Source organism: Ranitomeya variabilis, chromosome 3, assembly GCF_051348905.1.
Source record: "Ranitomeya variabilis isolate aRanVar5 chromosome 3, aRanVar5.hap1, whole genome shotgun sequence".
In the NCBI taxonomy this organism is placed as follows: Eukaryota; Metazoa; Chordata; class Amphibia; order Anura; family Dendrobatidae; genus Ranitomeya; species Ranitomeya variabilis.
This window is the reverse complement of record NC_135234.1, coordinates 688,332,109-688,356,973: the sequence shown is the minus strand read 5'-3', so window position 1 is coordinate 688,356,973 and position 24,865 is coordinate 688,332,109. Positions and strand designations below refer to the sequence as shown.

General features: G+C 44.8%; 1 protein-coding gene across 1 annotated transcript; it reads left to right on the top strand.

Annotated features, from left to right (window-relative positions):
* The first annotated feature begins 296 nt into the window (after positions 1–296).
* Positions 297–21,334, top strand: SPRYD7 (SPRY domain containing 7). The gene is made up of 5 exons (XM_077298098.1): positions 297–502; positions 4,455–4,571; positions 8,600–8,766; positions 12,122–12,224; positions 17,272–21,334. Exons 1-5 carry the CDS (start codon positions 406–408, stop codon positions 17,367–17,369), a joined length of 582 nt encoding a protein of 193 aa, XP_077154213.1. The 5' UTR covers positions 297–405; the 3' UTR covers positions 17,370–21,334.
* Positions 21,335–24,865: the final 3,531 nt, after the last annotated feature.

Sequence of the window (24,865 nt, the reverse complement as noted above, 5' to 3'; positions counted from 1 at the left end):
GCAGGCTCAACCTCTTCAGAGCCCACTTATTGGGATTGCTGAGGGTCCCTGCAAGGGTATAACGAACGAGCTTGTTACACCCCTGTAATTTATAGGCCTCCAGTCTGGGGCACTACTGTCAGGTCAGCTATGAATCACACAGTGGGGCAGACTCATGCAAACGCTCAGCTAAAACTGTCGTTTAGTGACTACAAAAACCAATCAGAGCACAGCTTTCATTTTCAAAAGAATAATGAGAAATTAAAGCTGTGCTGTGATTGGAGAAAACGAGTTTTTGTCACGTGCGGCTCCAGCCCAGCAGGCGTCGCTGTGGTTTCTCCAGCCCTCACACAGCCGGACTGCACACACAGCTGGACTCGGCAGCAGATCTTCTGGCCGGCAGTTCGGGCTGTAGTCGCTGCTGCTATGTCGTTCTTGTGCTGCTGGTGCTGCGGGGATGGCGGCTCCGGACACATCCCGCTGAAGGAGATGCCGGCCGTGCAGCTGGACACTCAGCACATGGGTGAGTGGCGGGAATACACGGGAGAGGTGTGCGGAGCTGCGTCCTGTGGCGTCGGGCGCCTGAGCACTTCCGGCATCGCGAGCGTCCATCATGTCTGCTGTGTGGGGTGTAACCGCCTCCATAGGGCGCAGCGTCCACAGCTCACAGGCGCCCTGCACGGATGGATGTGGGTATAAGTATACACATTGTATAATACACTGCTATGTATCTGACACGCACACCTATTTGTGTGTATATATATATATATATATCTGTCAGTGTATTATATATATTAGTGTACTACATATACACCACTCAAAAAAATAAAGGGAACACTAAAATCCCACATCCTAGATATCACTGAATGAAATATTCCAGTCGCAAATCTTTATTCATTACATAGTGGAATGTGTTGAGAACAATAAAACCTAAAAATGATCAATGTAAATCAAAATGAATGTCCCACGGAGGTCTGGATTTGGAATGATAATCAAAATCAAAGTGGAAAATGAAATTACAGGCTGATCCAACTTCAGTCTAAATGCCTCAAGACAAGGAAATAATGCTCAGTAGTGTGTGTGGCCTCCACGGTCCTGTATGATCTCCCTACAATGCCTGGGCGTGCTCCTGATGAGGCGGCGGATGGTCTCCTGAGATATCTCCTCCCAGATCTGAATGAAAGCATCTGTCAACTCTTGGGGACAGACTGTGGTGGATGGAACGAGACATGATGTCCCAGATGTTCTCAACTGGATTGAGGTCTGGGGAATGGGCGGGCCAGTCCATAGCATCAATTCCTTCATCATGCAGGAACTGTTGACACACTTAAACCACATGAGGCCTATCATTGTCGTGTATCAGAAGCAACCCAGGGCCAACTGCACCAGCATATGGTCTCACAAGTGGTCTGAGGATCTCATCTCGGTACCTAATGGTAGTCAGGCTACCTCTGGCGAGAACATGAAGGACTGTGCGGTCCTCAAAAGAAATGCCACCCCACACCATTACTGACCCACTGCCAAACCGGTCATGCTGAAGGATGTTGCAGGCAGCAGAACATTCCCCACAACGTCTCCAAACTCACTTATGCTCAGTGTGAATCTGCTCTCATCCATGAAGAGCACAGGGTGCCAATGTCTACTCTGCCAATCTTGGTGTTCTCTGGTAAATGCTAATCACCCTGCACATTGAGTTGTAAGAACAACACCCACTTGAGGACGTCGGACTCTACCACCCTCATGCAGTCTTTCTGACAGTATGAGCAGACACATGGATGTTAGTGGCCTGTTGGAGATCGTTTTGCAGGGCTCTGGCACTGCTCCTCTTTGCACAAAGGAGGAGGTAGTGGTCCTGCTGCTGAGTTGTTGCCCTCCTACGGCCCCCTTCACGTCTCCTGGTATCTGCCCTATGCTCTGGACACTGTGCTGACAGTTACCCCTCTTGCCACAGCTCGCATTGATGTGCCATCCTGGATGAGCTGCACTATCTGAGCAATTTCATGCTACTGTACTTCTAGGGGTGACAGCAATGACAAAATGCAAAAGTGACCTAAACAGCCAAATCGGATGAGAACAGATAAATGGTCTGTGATCACCCCCTGCAGAACCACTCCTTTTACATGGGTTATCTTGCTAATTACCTATCATTTCTACCTGTTGTCTGTTCCATTTCCACAATATCAGGAGAAATTGATTCAGAAATGTTTCTTCATAACGGGACAGGTTGATTTCACAGACGTGTGAATGACTTGGAGTTACGTTGTGGTGTTGTAAGTGTTCCCTTTTATTTTTTGAACAGTGTATATACACTAAAGTATATAATACACAGAAGGGAAGACTTCTAACATATATTCCAAGTTTTCAGATAGTCGGGTGGCGCTAGTGATACCTGGGAACATCATTCTAGATTGGGAACAGGTTGACCCAAATATTGGGGAGGGGGCTGCAGCTCAGCTCTTATTGAAGTGAATGGGAGATGAAAGTAATTACGGTATCCAGCAGTGGCCGTTAACTACACAGAGCTGCCGTGTTCCACCCCGTACATTGCTTCCATCCAGGCGAGAGTACAGAGCTGACTGGTGGGGATGCCTGGTGTCTGACCCTCTGATCTGTTACTGATGACCTAATCTATGGATAAGTCATCAGTGTCCTGGTCCTGGACTTCCTTTTTAACCTCTTACTGACATTGGACATACTAATACATCCTATGTTGAGTGCGGGTGTATGTAGTAGGCAAACAGCAATGACGAGCTAGCTCCTATTGCTGGTATTTAAAGGGAGCCTGACAGCTGATGCATGCTGCCTGATCAACGACCAGTATGGATTAGGTACTGGTTGTATGATCTCAGCCAGGTACATCTGACTATGAAATGCAGCTGAGTTTCAGAGAAAAACACACTTTAAAAGCTGGTGGGGACTTGGCCACATGGGAAACTAGTCAGACAGACGAATCCCCGGCGGTTTCTCCCTGCTCCCTCTCCGTACGTGACAGGTCTCACCCTACGTGTATGTATAGGGAGAAACCTGTCAGTCACTGTCAGAAGCCGCTGTGGACTCGCCTGTCCAACTAATCTCTTGTGCATCGCGGTCCCCGACGGCTTTTAAGCTGCTGAGTTTCTGACTCAGGCCGGTTTCACACGTCAGTGGCTCCGGTACGTGAGGTGACAGTTTCCTCACGTACCGGAGACACTGACACACGTAGACCCATTAAAATCAATGCATCTGTGCAGATGTCATTGATTTTTTGCGGACCTTGTCTCTGTGTGCCAAACACGGAGACATGTCAGTGTTCGTGGGAGCGCACGTATTACACGGACCCATTAAAGTCAATGGGTCCGTGTAAAACACGCTCCTCACACGGACGTTCTCCGTGTGGCGTGCCGGAGACAGCGCTACAGTAAGCGCTGTCCCCCCCCACATGGTGCTGAAGCCACGATTCATATTTTCTGTGCTGCAGCGTTTGCTGCATAGAAGATATGAATAATAGCGTTTAAATGAAAGATCTATGTGTCCGCCACGCCCCCCCCGCTGTTCAGAAAATACCCGCTCCCACGTTGGCTGTCGCTGCTTCCTCTCTGCCCCGCGCCTTCTACTGTATGCGGTCACGTGGGGCCGCTCATTTACAATCATGAATAGTCGGCTCCGCCCCTATGGGAGGTGGAGCCGCCTATTCATGACTGTAAATGAGCGGCCCCACGTGACCGCATACAGTGGAAGCCGCGGCCAGACCAGGAAGGAGCGACAGCCAACGTGGGAGCGGGTGAGTATTTTCTGAACAGCGGGGGGGCGCACAAGGGGTGGGGGGGCGGCGGACACATAGATCTTTCATTTAAACGCTATTATTCATATCTTCTATGCAGCAAACGCTGCTGCACAGAAAATATGAATCGCGGCTTCAGCACGATGCAGGGGACAGCGCTAAACTTTAGCGCTGTCTCCTGCACGCTCCGTGTGGTACCCACTCGGCACACGGGCGGCACACGTGTGCCGCACGTATGGCCTACGTGAGCTCACGGCCACACCGGCACGGATAACTCCGGTACCGATTTTTTTCCGGTACCGGAATTATCTGGACGTGTGGGACAGCCCTCAGACATACCTGGCTGACATCATAGAACCAGTGCCTGCTAAATGTTGCTGGAACCATAGGCAGCATGTATCGGCTGTCAGGTTCCCTTTAACCATTTACATGCCACTGTTAGCTTCTAATAGCGCCATTTAGATGATTGGAATCTGATGTGATCTGTAATTGCCAGGTCTAATGTGTTACCATGGCACCCACTGGCGTACTGAATACCCCCGGCTTCATCATCTTTGTACTACCATGGAAGCCGAGCAGGCCGTCGAGTCCCAGTTTTCCCATTTCAAAATAAATAGAAACAATAAACACATTTAGTATCCCTGGATCCAGAAAGGTACAATTTGCGAAGTTCTAAAATTTGTGAACCCTTCTGTATTGTTTTTTCTTATTTCAGGAACTGATGTAGTAATTGTAAAGAATGGCAGAAGGATCTGTGGCACGGGGGCATGTCTTGCTAATGCGCCGCTGCATCAAAACAAGAGTTACTTTGAGTTTAAAGTGCAATCTACAGGTAGGTGAGGGCAGCCTATTGCCACATCATTGTACTGATATTACTACCACCCAGTGAGCAATGTCATTGTTAGGGGGAAGGAAACTGGCCATCTTTATACAGGTTAGCCATATGCTATCACTTACTGATTGGCAGAGGGTTTCACTGCCCCTTACCAATTCTAAGACAAAGTGAAGTGCTAGAACTCTTTCCTCTTAGACCGAAAAAAAAAATACCGTATATACTAGAGTATAAGCCGAGACACCTAATTTTGACACGAAAAACTGGGTAAATTTATTTACTCAAGTGTTAGCTGGGTATGCATGGCTCCCCCGTCCCTGTCCTTGTATGCATGGCTCACCCGTTCCTGTCCTTGTATGTATGGCTCCTTATCCCCTATCCCTGTATGCATGGTTCCTATAAAAAAAAAAATCCTTACTTTGCCTGCGCGCCCTCTCTGCATCTCGTTCGGCGCCAGCAGCTCTTCCTGCCGAGCGATCATGTGGCCCTGCTCATTAAGGTAATGAATATTCACTCCACACTTATGGGAGTGGAGAGGCGTGAATATTCATTGCCTTAATGAAAGAGCTGCTGGTGCCAGAACGAGCGAGATGCAGCGAGGGCACGCAGGAAGATAAGTAGGATGTGTGCTGGAAGCCGGCAGCTGTCACTGTGCGCTATTACAGAGAAATGAATATTCATTTCTCTTTAGCAGCGGCACAGGCTTTAGCACAGACGCCGGCTCGGGCCTCTGACCCGCCGCTCCCCCTCCCTGGCCGCCTTTCTGAGACAATTGACTCATGTATAAGCCGAGGGGGGACATTTTAAGCACAAAAACTGTGCTGAAAAACTCGGCTTATGCATGAGTATTTACGGTAATCTGAGTTTCATTCACACTTGTCCATGTGCAATCCATTTTTTTTACAGCAGCTATTATTAATTTAGAACCATTTCCAGTTTCCTATGTTACAGATTTGCCGAGTATCCTTTAAAAAATCAAACAAAACAAAAAAAATGGATGCTCTGCATATGGCATCCATTTTTTTTGTTTTTTTTTGCATACCGATAGACTTGATTAGGTGAGTCTCAACCGATTTACGGAAAAAATGCATGCTCTGATTTTAATTTTTCGTTCATCTACACGGCTCCATTCTCTTAGGCTAGGTTCACATTGCGTTAGGGCAATCCGTTTAGCGCTAGCGCAATGTATTTGTTGGGGTCGCGTTTAGGGGTCGCGTTTAGGGGTCGCGTTAACGTCCCCTGCATCGGTGATCTGCGAGAGCGGGGAACGGACCTTGGGCGCGCCGCGGACGCTGCAAGCAGCGTCCGAGGCGCGCCACAATAGAACGGCACATCGCTAGCGCGAGCCGAGAAAGGCACGCGCTAGCGATGCGCTGCAGGCGAAATTTACATTGCTGTCAATGGGTGCGCTAACGGACCCGTTGCACGGCGTTAATTGCAACATTTTCGCCGTGCAACGCTGTCCGTTAGCGATCACCCACTAGCGCAATGTGAACCTAGCCTTACGGACAGTACTCGGACTGAAATTGGGGTCATGTGAGCGAGCACTTGCAGAGGACATTTTTTATTTTTTACATGCTAAAATGGCCACATCATAAAGTAGCTGAATAAAATGTAGCTTTTATTATTTTACATTCTCCTCTTCATTGTGCCGATTTTAGCTAGTAAATTTTATTATAGCTCCTCTATAACCAGAGGAGCATTAGCAGAGATTCTTCTCTGGGTGCGATTACGCTTGCCTTGCATGACATTACACAATTATAAGCTAATGCCATCATATGGGGTCTGAGAACAAACCCCGGAGAAGCTTAGAATCGGCTGTTTCTCTGGCATCTGGCAAGACTCATGTCTAACCAGATCGTACAGATCTCGCTGCCAGCATGTGCTGACATTATAAGCGCAGAGGGAGGACATTATATACAGCGCCCTGTAGCCGTCGCTGGCAGCGCAGAATAGATGACACTGTGTTCCACCCCACCGCTCTCCCTATGTCATTCATAATGTAAGTGACAGTTCTGTAAGAGCCGCAGCATGTCACCTACACCGCTCTGTATCCCGGATACCAGGCATTATTCCAGAGCTGTGTATGTACTGACACTCCCTACACTCAGCAGTGAGATCTGTGTGACCTGGGCAGGTAGGAGTCTTACCAGATCACACAGAAAAAGCCAATTCAGATTCACTTCTCTGGGGGTATTGCCGTCGTCCGCCCACCCCCACATTTTATACTGCCTTTTTTGCTGTGATTTGACATTATCTTACAGGAGAAATTGTAAACTGCCCCCAGAGAAGAATCTCTTTTAATGCGCCCCTTTGGTTGAAGAGGATGAATTTGCAAAATAGGCACAATAAAATGTGCAAGCAAATATCTCCTGAATGGAGAGGAGTCAGTTCTTCTGCTACTTTTATAATGTTTACAGTTTAGCCTGCAAAAATGTAGTGACAGGTCCTCTCATTCAATGCCTTGGTCTGTGCTGTCCCTGGAGAAGGAGCCTTGTGCACGCTTTGTCTTGTGTGTCTCCAGTATACTCGATATAGTGTATGTTACATCTCAGTTGTTTTTACATTATAATCAGCTGTCCGGGACTCTCATATTGATGACCTAGCCTTACCAGAGGTTGTTAATCTGGGGTCAGTGGATTCCAGTGCCCCGTGGATAAACTGATAACGCTCTGAAGAATGGGATGTAAACTGCAGAACCTGGCTATCCCAGCTCCATATCTGCTTACTGTATATCCTTCTGCTACCTGGGCTGGCCAGTGAGGGTGGCTGGCCAGTGAGGGCACCGAGTGTTGGACCTCCACCAACCTTATGTTGATGACTTATCGCTCAGAGTCCAAGACAGCTTCTTTTAATATTTGTTCATTTGTGGTTACATAATGACTGTTAATGTTGATGCTCAGGCAAGGAAGACCTTTATTGTATCTGGTTCTCCTTTTTTAAGGCATATGGTTATTTACAGCTTTTATGGCCCGTCACTTTTTTTGGTCACCTATGTGCATGATGGAGGCACTGTTATACTACATTATACTGTTACTACTTTCTTAATACACAAGCTGTAAGCGAGGTCCGTAAGGGATTGAAAAGATGGCTGGTCATTATTACCAGAGTTATACATTTATACTGACTTTCGTAAATGTAGCAATTAATGATCAGCGCTCAGATAAGGCGTTAACTGAGGATGCTTGGGTGCATCAGTGTCTCCAGCATATTATTCAAGCATGCTGAAGTCACCCGGTTAGCACCTGAGCATGCTCTGATGACGCCTTATCCCAGCACGTTCGCTCATCACTAGTAGCAATTCATTCTGCATGATCCCATAGGTAAAGGAGAAAATGCTGTAATCGGGGAGGGGTGCGCAGCATGCAGCAGTCACAGCTGCTGTTCAGATAATTGATGCCCCTTCGGCACATTCACAAGCTAAGCGGGACGTCAATCGACTGAATACTGGGCATTATTGGAGAACCCTGCCCAATGTCTGGAGAAGAGCAGGGCGCATCGCGGTTATCAGTTGTTATCTCCATTCACTGATGACTTCCACCTGTGTAATATCCCCTCTATAGATGATAATTATCACAGCTAAGTTGCTTTTTTATTTTCATAGATAATCTGGACCTGACAGGTACCCTTTAAGCAGCACATCTTTGAAAGTTGTACAGTTTTGATCTGTTTTAATGTTAATAAAATGTATGCTAGAGTGTATGTTGTGAGATTGCACTGAGTAGTACAGTTTACAGTATTACTTACACCCGTGGCGTTGGAGAGAAGAGGGGCTTCAGTAACAATTAGGCGTGGGCTGCACAGTGACACACAAAAGATGCAAGGTTGCTTAAAGGTGTTGTTCCCTATCAAAAAATCCCTTTGCCAGGAGACATTCTCCTCTTGCTTAAGGTAAGTAGACATGCTGCCCCTGTGAACATTTAGTTTTCTTTTTCATATACTGTTGTCAGAATACCGTACATATCACTTACTGACAAAATGGATACTAATGGGCTGCTACTTGTTTTTGTTTTTTCTTGCTATTCCAGGCGTGTGGGGCATTGGCGTTGCAACGCAAAAAGCAAATTTAAATCAGATTCCTTTGGGTCGAGATGTGCACAGTCTGGTCATAAGAAACGATGGGGCCATTTATTACAACGATGAGGAGAAGAACAGGCTGCCGGCAAATAGCCTTCCACAGGAGGGTGATGTGGTGGTAAGCCGAATTGTGGATTTCATACAGTGATGTACTTACGTATTTTCTGTATAACACAGTGGGGAACCATTGAACACATGAAGATAGGTGAAAAAAGTCATGGAAAGTAATGACACCAGCTGAAATCTATCAGTAATTAGAAAGCAATCCACGCAAGACTCCATTGATGAATAGTGATGAGCGAACGTGCTCTGATAACGAGTTATCAGAGTATCTTGGGCATGCTCGGATAATATATTCAATTATCTGCAGCTGCATGTTTTGCAGCCATAAACTGCTGCAACACATGCAGGGAACAAAAAGCATGTTCAAACACGTTTTAAAGTTTGTTCAAAAACATATAGACAAGACTGAAATACTGGGAGAATATACTCAGGTGAGATGAGACCAAAATTGAACTTTTTGGATGCCATAATACACATGTTTGGAGGCAAAAGGCACTGCATGTCACCCCCAAAACACCATACCAATGGTGAAGTTTGGAGGTGGGAACATCATGATGTAGGGCTGTGTTTCAGCATATTGCACTGGCAAACTTCATATTATTGAAGGAAGGATGAATGGACAAATGTACCGAGACATTCTTGATAAAAAATCTTCCGCTATCTACCAGAATGATGAAAATGATGAAGATGATGATGATGAAGTGGATACAGCAATACAATGGTCCCAAACACACAGCCAAGAAAACTCTCAATTGGAGAAAGAAAATTAAAGCTAGTAGAAGGGCCCAGCCAATCACCTGACCCCAATGGAAAATGTATGGAAGGAACTAAAGCTCAGAGTTCATATGAGCTCACGGGGCCTTCAGGATATGAAGAGTGTTTTTGTGTCGAAGACTGGATGAAAATCACACCTGAGCAATGCATGCGACTAGTTTCTCAAAGGAGGCGTCTTGAAGCTGTCGTCACCAACAAAGGCTTTTGTACAGCGTATTAAATACATTTCGCTAAGCATGATCAATACTTTTTCCCGGTGTCATTTCTCATTATTGCATATAACTTAATTTATGGAATCTATCCCTTGATTTCTTTGCCTTTGTGGATTGCATGAGTTATTACTCACATCTGTGAAAATGAAGCCCACTGACACGTCACTGGGAACCTCCTCAGTGGGTTACTAGCTTTTTATAGCCCGCAAGACACTGCGCCAAACGCCACCTCCGCATCAAAAGTGCAGATGATGATGGTGATCACTACCGATCTGATATTTTGCTCCCCTGCAGTTCTGAGAATGGGATTCCAGAGTTCTGCATTTGAATGGACCGATGATCAAGACCGCGCATCACCTCTGCATTTCTTGTGTAGAGGACTGACAGCCGATGTGCTTGTGTTCTTTTTAAAGAAGTCCTGCTAATCACCGGGTGCTTGTCTTGTATGACTCTCAAACATTTGTAATCTGTGAGAGAACCTGATGTGAAGTTACAATTTCTCTGGATTCATTTCTCCTGCAATTGCAATATTACAGAGTTTGCTTAAAGGGAAACTGTCACCAGGATTTTGCTACCGCATCTGAGAGCAGCATGATGTAGAGCGGAGACCCTGTTTCCACCGATGTGTCACTTACTGGGCTGCTTGCTGTCCTTTTCATAAAATCCCTGTTTTCTCTGCTGGAGATCCTACCTGTTCTTTGAATACTGAGCTCTGTATAACCCAGCCCTTACCACTGATTGGCAGTTTTCTGCCTATGCACAGTGTACACAGAAAGTTGCCAATGAGTGGTGAGGGCAGGGTTGTATACAGCTCATGAATATGGAAGACTACATGACAGCAGGTTTACTAGATCTCTAGTGATGATCATCTGCTGATAAAATCCCTGTTTTAAAACTACAGGAAACAGCCCAGTAAATCACAGATCACTGGAACCAGGGTCTCTTCCCCCTACATTATGCTACTGTCAGATTAGGTGACAAAAAACTGGTGACAGATTCCCTTTAACCCATTCACTCCCTGGGCCATTTTCCTTTGTTTTCTTTTTTGCTTTTCTTCTTCCAAGAGCCATAACGTCTTTATTTTTCCATCAATATGGCATGTGAGTGCTTGTTTTTTTTTTTGTGGGTTGTACATTTGAATGACACCATTGATTTTACCAAATAATGTACTGGATAACATGTGAAAAAAATCCAAGTGCAGTAAAATTGCAAAAAAGTGCAATTCCACGATTGTGTTTTTTTTTTTTGTTTGTTTGTTTGTTTGTTTAAACAAAACTCCATTACTCTGTCGCCTCATTGGGGGACACAGGACCATGGGTGTTATGCTGCTGTCCACTAGGAGGCGACACTATGCATAATCTGAAAAAGATTAACTGTGGCTCCTCCTCTGCAGTATACACCCCTGGACGGCATCAGACTTCTCCACTTTTTGACCAGTAGTGTCTCCATTTTGTCATGATCTGGGGCAGGGTGAGGGTTAATTTTTGCATGCCGAGCTGATGGTTTTTATTGATACCATTTTGGTGTAGATATGATCTTTTGATCGCCCGTTATTGCATTTTATTGCAATGTTGCGGAGACCAAAGAAATGTAATTCTGGCGTGTTTTTTTTTTTTTGTTTTTTTCCTTCTCTCCTTTACACTGTTTAGCGATTTGGATTAATTTTTTATATTTTTATCAGGCATTTCTCAACGCAGTGATCCAAATATCACTGCCACGGGGCAGCACTCATAGCAGATATACAATGACAACCATGGGGGTCTTCTGCAGATCATGTGACAGGTGCCGAGCATGTTAAATGCCAATGTCAGAGATTGACAGCTGCATTTAACATGTTAACAGACGTCAGTGTATCGCGATTCCACGCGTGCTGGTATGGGCACATGTCAGCTGATCAGCTCAGAGTGGAGTGAGAATTGCAGCCATGTTTCACTGAAAATGAACAAATATGCTGAGTTTCTAAGTATCTGGATCGGTAACACCTCTTGTTTTTGTTTTTTTTTTGTTGTTTTTTTTAAATTCCCCAATGTATCTGAAATTGTAAACCAACCCGTTGGTGTTTGCGAGACCGTCACCGCCCTGCGCCCCCACTGATCAGCTGTAATCTGCTCCAGCAGTATCCAGATATGTGATACGGTGGAGCACAGCAGCCTCATACACTTGGTGTCTGCTTACTAGCACTGCGCTATATCTCCCATTCACTATCCTACACAAAGATCATCAATCATTTAGTGCCAGGTAACACCTTTTTAACTTTTCTGTTTTTTTTCTTCTCCGCACAAGGACACATATTCATCTTAGCTACTGCTCTAAACATCAACAAATCAGAAATGTATCTTGCAGTTTTCAAATAAAGTTGCAAAAATGTGTATTTAGGAAATTTGTCAATTGAAGCTTATGTATTTTGTCCGCTTGTCCCTTTAGGGTATCACCTATGATCACGTAGAATTAAATGTTTACTTGAACGGAAAGAATATGCTTTGTCCTTCATCTGGTATCAGGGGGACCGTGTATCCTGTTGTGTACGGTAAGTCAGCCTTCACTTTCTGTCTGCCAAATCCGCATTCAGTTGCTAGCTATTCCTCCCTGCTCCCCATAAACTTGGATGTTCAGCTTGTGACAAGACAGCCTTCTGTCTGTGTATGTAGCTGGTTAAGCTGAATGTTGGTGTTATTAATGAAGAAGAGGAGATTGCATCTCTACAAGACCCCCGATGACGACCGTTTAGCTCCTCTGAGAACGAGAGGTCATGGGGTAGTTGGCACCAGGGCTGTGGAGTCGGTAAGCCAAACCTCCAACACCTCAATTTCCATGACACCAACTCCACCGAAATGGGCTCCGACTCCACAGCCCTGGTTGGCACATCCCCTATATAAGGTCAGTTGGTGTCAGATTTGTCTTGCACATCAGTTTAGAGAACCAGGTAGCAGTCTGATACATAGTATGTCTATATTGCACACGTAGAAGGATTGGCGCTGAAAACCATTTTTTTTAAAGGGATATCCAACCATCATCAGTTTTCCGAAGGACGGATGATAAATATATGATCAAGTGGGGGTAAGAAATCTGAAACCAGTGGTCCCAAGTTCTGTGATGGGAGCAGTAGGGTGCTTTGCGTGACCCCTGTTCACTGTCAATAGGAGCATTGGTCATGTGTGCACTCGACTCCTATAGAAGTGAGAAGAGCAGAGGACATGCATAAGCGTATTGCTCCATTCACATTCTCTGGATCAGTTGGGGTCCTAGCAGTAAGATCGCCATCAATCTTAAATTTGTGATATATCCTGTAAACAGTTAAATAATATTTGTGGAATAGCACCTTAATTGAGAGTCTGGTTTCACAACATTTCTGATGCGTATCCTGCATGAAGCAACAGCTCTTGAGCGTCTTTTGTGCATTAGAGTGACAACAGGGTGTTGCCATCCCCTTGTTAATAGGTGTCCTTACAGGCAGCACTAAGTAGAGAGGGTCTTTATGAGACTCCTCATTGATGAGCACAATTTACAGCTGAAATGTACCTGAATGGTTATTTCATAAGGTTTACAAGAGTTTACTACAACAGTCGGGATGTCTCTGCTTTATATACCGTATATACTCGAGTATAAGCCGACCCGAGTATAAGCCGACCCCCCTAATTTTGCCACAAAAAACTGGGAAAACTTATTGACTCGAGTATAAGCCTAGGGTGGAAAATGCAGCAGCTACCGGTGAATTTCAAAAATAAAAATAGATGCTCCATACCGTTCATTATTGCCCCAAAGGAGGTTCCATATAAAGCTGTGCCATATATAATGCTCCATACCGTTGATTATTGCCCCATAGATGCTCCATATATAGCTGTGCCATATAGAATGCTCTGCACCGTTCATTATGGCCCCATAGATGCTCCTTATAAAGTGGTGCCATTGCTCTGCACCATTCATTATGGCCCCATAGATGCCCCATATACAATGCTCTGCACCGTTCATTATGGCCCCATAGATGCTCCATATAAAGCAGTGCCATATATGCTCTGCACTGTTCATTATTGCCCCATAGATGTGCCATATAAATCTGTGCCATATATAATGCTCTGCACCGTTGCCCCATAGATGTGCCATATAAATCTGTGCCACATATAGTGCTCTGCACCGTTGCCCCATAGATACTCCACATAAATCTGTGCCATATATAACGCTGCTGCTGCAATAAAAAAAAAAAAAACACATACTCACCTCTCTTGCTTGCAGCTCCTCAGCGTCCCGTCCCGGCGTCTCTCCGCACTGACTGATCAGGCAGAGGGCGGCGCGCACACTATATGCGTCATCGCGCCCTCTGACCTGCACAGTCAGTGCGGAGAGAGAGACGCTGGGAAGACAGCGGCGCCCGGCGGGTGGAACGTGGACAGGTGAATATAAAATACTCACCTAGTCCCGGCGCTCCTGGCGCTCCCCCAGCCTGTCACACTGTCTTCGGTGCCACAGCTCTTCCTCTGTCAGCGGTCACTGGCACCTCTGATTAGAGAAATGAATAGGCGGCTCCACCCCTATGGGAGTGGAGTCCATATTCATTTCTCTAATGAGCGGTCCCACGTGACCGCTGAACAGGGGAAGAGCTGCGGCACCCGAAGACAGTGTGACAGGCAGGGGGAGCGCCGGGACTAGGTGAGTATGCCTCAGCGCCCTCTCCCCCTCACCCGCCGACCCCACCGCCGACCATGACTCGAGTATAAGCCGAGAGGGGCCCTTTCAGCCCAAAAATTTGGGCTAAAAATCTCGGCTTATACTCGAGTATATACGGTATGTTCTTTAAATGGGCTTTCCAGGACTATATCACCCATTCTTGGGATAGTTAACCAGCATTGTATAGGTGAAGTGTTTTACACCCTCCACCCCCATAGATAAGGTGTTAAAGGGAACCTGTCACCCCCAAAATGGAAGGTGAGCTAAGCCCACCAGTATAAGGGGCTTATCTACAGCATTCTGGAATGCTGTAGATAAGTCCCCGATATGTCCTGAAAGATGAGAAAAAGAGGTTATATTATACTCACCCAGGGGCGGTCTGATCTGATGGGCGCTGGGCCTCTCTGACCTTTCCCGGCGCCTGCGCACTGCAGTACTTTGCTCTGCCCTCAACAGGACAGACAAAGTACGCCTGCGCCGGAGCTGCAACGTGAAGACAAGAAGAGGACGTGATTGTAAGAAGATGGGAGGCACCGCAGCGGGACCGCCCCTGGTGAGTATAATCTAACCTCTTTTTCTCATCTTTCAGGTTACATCGGGGGCTTATCTACAGCATTCCAGAATGCTGTAGATAAGCCCCTGATGCCGGTGGGCTTAGCTCACCTTCCATTTTGGGGGGGACAGGTTCCCTTTAACAGGTCCTGTGGAAGGTAGAAGTAGAGTTTACAGAGCCAATCCACAAGAACCCTCCATTCTTGAATACTGCAGCTCATCTTCTATTGAAGCGTGTGGGAGCTGAGCTGTAGTATCCAAGAACAGCTGCCTCTGAGTGTATGGAGCTCTGCAGTTCAGTCTCAATATACAAGTTTCCACTTGCCACAAGAACTGTTAATAAGTGACCATTGGAGTGTCAGACAGCCACCAATCTGATATTGATAACCTACACACCCCTTTTTGTTTTTTTTTCATCAAGTAAAAAAAAAAATTGTACAAATTTTTATCGTTTGTAAAAAGAAGAATCATTTCAGAACTTTCCCCCTTGTTGTCCACAATCTGTTTCTCAATGGTTTTGTGCAATGTCTGGCCTGTGGGATAGGATGGTAAAACACCATACATACAGTGAAGCATGATGAAGGCAGCATTTTGTTTTGTGGCTGGTTTTTGGCAGCTAAAACTGGGGCTTTAGTCAAGGAGGGAATTAGTTCCAAATATCAGACAATTTTGCAGCAAATCCTTCCAGCCTTTACTAAAAAAGATGAAAGTGAAGATGAATTTTACCCTTCATCATGAGAACAACATCCCTCCAAATCAAGGATGACTCCGCCTGAAGATCAAAGTTTTGGAATGGCCCAGCCAGAGCCCCTCCCTGAATCCAATTTAAAATCCGTGGGTGACCTGAAGAGGGCGCTGTGCACAGGAGATGCCCTCGCAATTTGATGAATCTGGAGCTACTGCAAGGAAGAGAGGGCAAAGATTGCCAATCCTATATGTGATATGCTGGTAGACTTTTACCAAAAAAAGACTGAAAGCTGTCATGGTGCATAAATAGCACATTTGTGCATATACGCTGAATTACAACAACCACATTATTTTAATAATTTTACCTTTTACACAAAGATTTCAGTTTTTCTCAATTGAAATGTACAGATTATGGGTGACGTTAAGACTACCTTCCCACGATGAGTATTTGATGAGTTTTTGATGGTGCAGTGTTTCTGCACCTATTGGGGTATGTGCACATGATCAGTAAACGCTGCGGGTTGGATGTCGTGCGTCCATCCATCCAATCTGCAGCGTCCATCTCTTACAGCATAGTGGATGGGATTTCAAGAAATCCCAGGTCCAGTATGCGTCCAGAGATGCCCGTGGCGACGGACATATGGCACGTCTCTCCAGACCGCAGCATGTCTATTTATCTTGTGGAGACGCGAGCCTCTTCAAGATAAATCTCACCTGTACAATGTGGAGACGCGAGCCTCTGCAAGATAAATCTCACCTGTACAATGTATAGGGCGTGGGGATTCTGCACAGTTTAGTGATCACATGCGGATTCACCTGCGTCCAACAGCTGGCAGCGCTTTGATGCAGCGGACATATGCTGCCAATTCCTGATCATGTGCTCATACTCTCAGGTTTCTTACGTTTTTTTTTTTTTTGCATTGGTTTTTGTTTGTCATAATTTACATACTTTTCTTTTGACACTTCCTGGTATTTTTGCCTTGACAAAACATTGATGGCCATATGCAGATTTCATGCATTTTTAGTGCATTTCTCCAGCGGAAACACACAAGTTTTTTGTTTGTTTTTTTGAACCTGCTTATTTTCTGCATCTAATGCAATTCTAAGGGTATGTGCACACGTTCAGGATTGCTTCAGGATTTGGTCAGGATTTTATGCAGGTAAAATCCTGACCAAATCTGCACCTGAGGTCACTGGCAGGTCACCTGCGTTTTTTCTGCAATGTAAGGACATGCTGCGTTATTAAGACGCACCGCATGTGAGTTTTCTCGGGTGTGCCGCATGCGTCTTTTACTGCATAGTGGAGACAGGATTTCATGAAATCCCCTCCACACTGCTGTAACATCTGGACGCTGCGTTTTTTATGCATGCTGCTCAACGCTGCGTCAAAAACGCAGCGTTTCCTGAACGTGGAAACATACCCTAAGGTGGGGAAAAAAAGCTGAAATTCTTCTTATTGATAAGATTTTTATTTTTCAGGGGTTTTATTTTGTATTTGTCATTTTAACATGGGTGTGTAGACTTTTTTTCTATTGATGGACAACCCCTTTAACTGGATAGAACATCTCTCCAGTTATATTGCGCACTGTAATGATCATAAAGAACACACTATAAATTGCTGTGTGATCACTCCGATATTCACTGACCACTTCTGCCCATGCTTTCTCCTGCAGTGGACGACAGCGCCATCCTGGATTGTCAGTTCAGCGAGTTCTATCACACCCCTCCTCCTGGCTTTGAAAAGATCTTATTTGAGCAGCAAATTTTCTAAAGACTGACTACAGCTCGTCCAAAGCATCCGCCTCCTCTCTAAAGCTGCACGACGCATACCGAAAATGCGCTTTGTATTTATATCACTGGGTGCAGACCTTTTTTGGATCTTGTGTGTGTGTAAGTATTTTATAACGTGTCGCCCACCTGCAGGGGTCCCAGCCTACAGATCCTAATATTTTTGTGATGTATAAAGAAGTTTTGTCTTGGTAAATAGAATGTGTTCACCAGTAACTTAGTGACTCTTTACACTGGTCCAGTATTATGTCGGATCACTATTCCCTCAGTGCGGGCGTTCTCGGAGGTATATATCGCACACTGATCGGGTTGTAGTTTTCATTGCGGCAGCTGTAATTTACCTGGAGTAAAGTGTGGGGTCCTGCGGGTGACTGTCCTGCGGGTGACTGTCCTGCGGGTGACTGTCCCGCGGGTGACTGTCCCGCGGGTGACTGTCCCGCGGGTGACTGTCCCGCGGGTGACTGTCCCGCGGGTGACTGTCCCGCGGGTGACTGTCCCACTTTCCAGATCTTCGGTCCCAGAGTGCCTTATGACTTTGTGCTCGTGTCTCAGCACTGACTCCTTGCATGAAGTACGTAACCCATGTCCGGCTACCCCGCGTTAATGTCCACCATATCACACGTGCCTGCATGGATACTCGAGCGCCCAGTTGGCCAGATAGTGATTGGTTGGTCGCGCTCCACTGTGATATTGGCAGTCGGGTTATTGCATACAGCACTCTGGGATTGACAGTCCTATGATTTCATTTCTTAATTTTAATGTTAACACTAATGTAAGCCATGCTGTGTTTCACAAGCATGTGAATAGGGAGAGCATAGAGAGAAATGGTTAATTGTTCCTGCAGTGTAGATACACTATAGTGCTCAACTCCAGAAAGCAGGAACTGCAAAATGCAAGACCAGGCACGGCCAGGATATTGTTCTAGATGAGTAATGAGCACATTGGAGAATTTGACTGAATGTGGAATAAAAAGATAAATTGATCCTTGTGCTTGCACTTCACAAAATGGTAACGATCCTTTATATTACACTGCATTGTGATACCTTTTATGGTCCAGCTTAGGTAATGGGGTCGTCTGATACCTTTAATATTGATGGCCTATCCTTACGGTAGGTCATCAATACCCCCCCCGATCAGCTTGTGCCGGTGGCTGGATGTGCATGTTGTGGAACAGAACAGCAAAGCTCCAGCAGCTGCATAGTGACTAGTGTCAGGTACTACACATCTGCCCTTATTCAAGTGAATGGGCATTGATCTGCAGCACCCTGCTGTGGCTGCTATGCGGGTGACAAAGCTGTGCCATTCCACTCTGCAATCACACGCATCAGCTGATATGGGGTGTCAGGTGTCGCACCCCCACCAGACTGGTATTGATGACCGATCCTAAGGATAGACCATCCAAATAAAAGTTGCAGACGACCCCTTTAAATATACTCTGCACCCTCCATCGTTGCATGTGCAGGTCCATTCTCCATGTAGGTGACAACTGACTGCCTGTGTGGCAGGGCACTAAGACTGTATAGCTCCCTACTATGGAGTTCTGTGATCTCTATGCACATGGCTCTACTGTTTGCATGGTGCCTAAAACAGGAAGCCAAGCTCACAAGTCCCTTTCATGGCTCCATAATAAATCACTGGAGCAATTTGTTGGAAATTTTACTGTATAGATTGTAGTTGACTGTAGTTTTACTAATTCTCCCAAAGTTTCTTTTATATTAATGTAAACTCTTACAATTAAAACTGTGCCTCCATGTCCCGCAATAGAAGTTTACAATTGATGGCAGGAGGTTACCCCGTGCAGTCGGTTATGGACACAACCCCGTCTTGCACAGGATGAGCTGCCTTCCCAAAATGTCTGCATATGAAAATATATATCTGTGCAGGGTTGTTTTGCAGCCAGCACATGGCCTTTTACTCGCCCCTCTATCCCCTTTTCTTTGTTGTTTGATTCACAGCTCTGCCTTTATGGAGCAACATAAGGGTGGAGATAGAGGGAGAACAAGTAGGTGCAAAGGTGAAATTAAGCGCTGGGCCGCGCCGAGGGAGCACAGAGCGCCTGTACTTGCTCTGCACAGTCATTCTGTGACTCTTCCATTTACTTGTTTGCACCAAATCTGCCATGTATGAATTAACCCTTTAAAAGGAATCTGACACATGATTGATGGCGCCCGAACTACGACCAGCATGAGTCAGATACTGACTTGCAGCCAAGCAGGTTTTACTCTAAAGCGCAGCAGCATTTCAAGTCTGGTTTTGAAAAGCCGGGGGATCGTATCCCAGCTAATTTGTCCAGGGCAAGTCCAGCTGGGGATTGTCTCAGGTAACTAATCTGTTGAAGGTCCCCCATCGGTCAGCCATGGCGAGCGGGGCCGGGAGAAGCTGCCGGGAGCCTGCCTTGGACTACTCCTCTCGGGTGCATACTTCCCGGCAGGCAATTCTAAGGGTTTTCTATGAAATGCTGCTGCAGTAACAGCCAGTAGCAGATTCATGGCGCCTGCAGTTCTGCAAGACAGCAGGAGTTGTCTGCTGGCATCATTGGATGGACGCTCCTTGTGTCACACATACATAATCTGCATACACACGCTGCACGGCTTTTACTGGGGCGTTTTTTGTCTTCTACCAGCAGAGTGAAGTTAAAAAATAAGTTTTCCCCCCATGTTTTTATTGATTGAACACCCACCTTACATACAGCCGTATTCATGACTCCCTAGTGTAAGACGTTTGTTCCAAATGTAAATCCTGTTTCTTATGCTCCGCAATATCCAACACAGAGCGGATATGGCCCCAAACAAAAGTGAAATCTGTAAATCTTTCTTGCTATTCTCCAAAGCAGAGGGTGTAATGAAAATGTGTTAACATCGCAAAGCAAAGTCTCCCCTCCAAGGATACTTATTTTCTAATGAATAGGAGCTGACCTGCAGTACCCATGAGTGGCCACTAAGGGGCTGTGCTGTTTCACTTTGCGCACGCTTTACATGGGGCTGGCGCTGTTGATCGGTGGTTGTGCTGGGTGGGTGTAGGACCTTCAATGATGTATTAAAGGCCCCCAAGCAATTAAATGTTTGACCACCCATGAAGTACCGAGCGCCTATACTTGGTTTGAACAGTCATTCTATGCTGACAGATTCCCTTTACTAAGTATTAAAAAAAGGAAAAATAATTGGAAGGTCTAACTAACTAATGTCCCTTAATGTTCTAGCAAAAGTTGGGTCTGAACTTTCTGATTTTGGGATCCTGACATACAGGACCGGATCCCACAACCCTATACAGCTTGTCTTGTGAAAACATGCAAGAGCTTGCACATTGAACTAAACAAGCTCTGCTACATCCTTTACTGTGCCATTAACGAGCGCTAACCGATCTAACGATGTCGCTTGGTAAGTGTATGTAGCAGAGCCTGTGCAGTCCAGAATGTGAGCTCTTGCGAGGAGGGTTGTGAGATCTTGCTCCTCATGCTGGGGGTTCGCCATTGCCAGTAATTTTTTAAATGGATGCTAATTACTAAAAATCACCAATCTGCAAATCCCGCACTGTTTTCGTTATTAAAAAAGGCAGCCATGGATTGGTCCATCCGCATTTTATGCCCAGACAACCCCTTTAAGAACTATTAAACTGAGTGTAAGTGTTTAGCACATATTACAGACTGTGCAATAATTCAGGTGCGCTATGTATATGACGTAAATTTTGGATGAGTGAGGCCTCTACCCTGTGTCCCTTATTTTAGCATTCTGGGAAAAGACTTGATGTTAAACTGAAAACGTATCAATGAAAGTGTAAATTGACTATTATTTGAGTTTTCTTTCTTGCACCTTTTTGACATTGTGACTAAATGCACTGTGAATATATTCTAGCGACTATATATATATTTGTGGATATGTTCTTCAGAGATTATTTTAAAAAATTACCAAAGAGTCAATAGATTAAAACACAACTGGATTATTTCTTCAATCCTTTGTCAGATTTTCTATAAAGATGCATTAAAAATTGGATATAGAATCTTAAATCTGTCAATATATTCGTTCACACACTCTGAGAAATATTGATTAAAAAACTTGATGTATTGTATTTTATCACTTTTTTTATTTTTTTAAGATTTCTGTAAAAGAAGAATATTGTTGCTACCTTGTTCCCTACTAGACTCTGTTCCAGGTATATGTGTGTGTGTATGTATATATATATATATATATATATATATATATATATATATATATATATATATATTAAAATGGTCTTAGATGCATTGATGTTTATATACCTGTATTTTCAAGACAGACCGAGTGTGGGCCAGAACATGAGTGTTTCCATCTTAGCTTTTCTGTGTAGACTTCACTGATCTTAGCTTAAAAATACTGGTAAGACCTAAGATAAAAACAAAATGAGCAAATACCCTGAAGTAAATGGCAATAGTGCATGAAAATAACATGGGGTGCTTGGTTAACATAATTTTGATCCAAAAATCGTAAAAGCCATCCCACCACGTCAAGGTGACCCTATGGGGGACGGTCCTAACCTCTACCATATGTCAAACTATATAAATATATATATGTGAATAAGGGCCGAGCAGGACCGAGACCCCGACTAATGGACACACAGCCATGGGGAGTTATATCAATGTAATGTCCTGCCCAAACAAAATGAAAATGCTGGTACAAAATATGCAAGTGTGAAAGTGGCTCTAAAGGAAACAGCAACAATCTTCATTTAAAAATATTGTTTTGTTCACAGTTCCTATGTAGATTAATAGACACAGGCTACCAACAAATCCTGTGTAGTCAGATTCTGCAGTGACATGGTCTCCACCTTTTCTCTGCCGCTTCTGTTGCAAAGCAGGGGGGCATTTAAAGATGGAGAACACATGATGGTGGGATTAGGCTACTTTAAAGGTGTGTTTGTCATGGAGGCGCATAGGACTACATGCGAGCTGTGGAAACTTTGTATAATCAAGACTGTTTCAGATTAGCTTCATTATATATTTAGTTTTATTATGTCAAATCATATGTTGGTACATTAAAGACAATGTTCAGCTTGAAAATTTCAGTTTGCATGAAAATATACATTTTGGTCTGAGTAATATATCCATACAGAGAGAGCTGCAGGATGTAGGGATAGGGACCATGATTCCAGCGATCTGTCACTTTCTGAGCTGATTGCTGCAGTAACATCACTGTTTCTCTGCTGCAGATCTAGCGGTTCTCTAATGCTGAGCCCTGTATAACTCCGCCCACACCACTCATTCTGCATAGGCAGAAAGCTGCCACTAGTGGGGACAGGGCTATACAGAGCACATGAATATGGAGGACTACATGGCAGCAGGCTTCCTAGTCCTATAGTGATAAACTCCTGATTCAAATAGTGATCTATTTATTTTTTTTTTTTAATAAAACTACATCAAACAACCCAGTAAAGTGACACATCGCTGGATTCGAGGTCTCTGCCCCTACATTATGCTGCTCTCAGATTAGGTGGCAGTAACCTTGTGGTATTTTCCCTTTTTAAATCAAAGGTCTTTGTAATGGAAGTATGCGGAGTATTCTGAATGGGGGACCCCTCTTTATATCAGCAGGATTTCTCCAATTAGGTATTTGCAATTGTAAACCAACCCCTTGGTGTTTTTACTGCCAGTCTGGTGCTTTTTTTTTTTTTCCTGCAGATTATTTCAATTGTTAAAGGGGTGTCAGGGACTTAACAATAGAAGACCTATGTCTAGAATAGATCAATATGAGATCTATGGGGGTCCAACACCCTGCACCCCTGCTGACGAGGTGTAATCTGCTCCAGCAGTGGCGGTGATGTCTGCGGTGGAGCTCAGCAGCCTCATGGATTTAGTGGCTGCTTACTAGTTCTGCACTATATTTCTCATTCACTGTCCTACTAATGGGTCTTTAATCATTTAGTCCCGAATGACCCCTTTTAACCTTTTAATTTTTTTTCTCTCCCCCATAAGGAAACCTATTGGTTTATATATAATCAAATCATAAATGTCTTGCAATTTTCAAATAAAGTTGCAAAATGTATCATTACAGAAATTGTCAATTGAAGCTTGTGAATGTTTTTGGCTATTGTTCCTGTTGCCTATTATCACGTAGAATTGAATGGCAAGAATATGCTTTTTCCTTGACATTGATGACGGTGCATACCAAGATTGGCGGCAGGTGTCATGTATGTTTCCTATTCTGATAAACGGGACACATGCAGTATTCCTGCCCATCATGTACGCGTCTGCAGATATGATGAGAGGTCGTACTATCATCCATACTGCTCCCACCGATGTGGATGTCGGCAGTGCCAAACAACCCCTTTAAGTCACAGTAGACAAAGGTATACTGTAATGTGAAGTGGTGTTTTCAAGCTGGACAAATCCGTTAAAGAAAAATGGATGTAAAAGGACACACATCCTTTACATCACAACAGATCGGTGACCACCTTTCGATTGTACTAAAGGCTTCTTAAACGCAATGATTTTCTCCGTTCCTGCAGGTTACATGGTATCACTGCCTCCTTTACATACACATGGAACCTGGCTGGTCTCTGTGTTTGCACATTACTGTCATAAATCTGTTTTTCATTGACTCGATGTATTTTACGGTCCGATTCTGTATTTGTAAAATTGTTTAAATAAACTTTCAGCAGATTAATGTGTCTTTGTATGCCTTAAAGCAGATCTGTCCTTTCTCACACAGCCTGCTCTTATCACTCCCAATAAATTGAAATAGCTCGTGGCACACACACTAATTTTAATGTCCTAGAACAGTCCAGATTCTAATGTATCTTCCATATATTGTTGTTCAGAGAAAATCGGCATTCTGCAGCACCAAAGGTGCTAGAACTGCCATTCCCTCATTTCCCATGATGCATTGCTTCTGCCATTGTTCAATGGCTTGCCTATCCTCAACTGAAAAATCCACCTCTCGTGTAATTTGACAAACAGGAGATCAGGAATAGACACAAAACCCCACCACAAATACTAATTTGTCTTTCCATCTATGTTGCTAGAAAAGGATTACCGTATTCTTAACAGGCTGTTGACAGCAAGTTAGACAAAAGACACCTAGGCCCCGTGTTAGGCTCCAGGATTCTCCTACCGCACGGGGTAGATCCCAGCCTTGTCTGCCTCTGCAGTCTCCCATTCTGCTCCTGCCGCAGTAGGGGCTGCTCAGGAAAGACGTTGGTCTCAGCGTCTTGCTCAGACTCCAGCTGTTCGCTTGGTTACTGCTGGCTTCCAGCCAAAGCTATGGTAATCGGCAATAAGCAGCTGCAAACAACAGCCCAAGTCCAGAAATCACTCTACTGAGCATGCTCGCAAGGTGGCGTCTTCTCATTGGTGGTCGGTTGTCAGCTGCTCGGGTGATGTGGCAATTCCGGATTGGTCCTCAAGCAAGGTCCTGTCTGACTGGACTTAAGCGGAACGTATAAAAGGTTCTCTGGAGCGCACGCCGGCGCATTAAGATCATTTATATCGTGTGTGTGTGGAACATAACG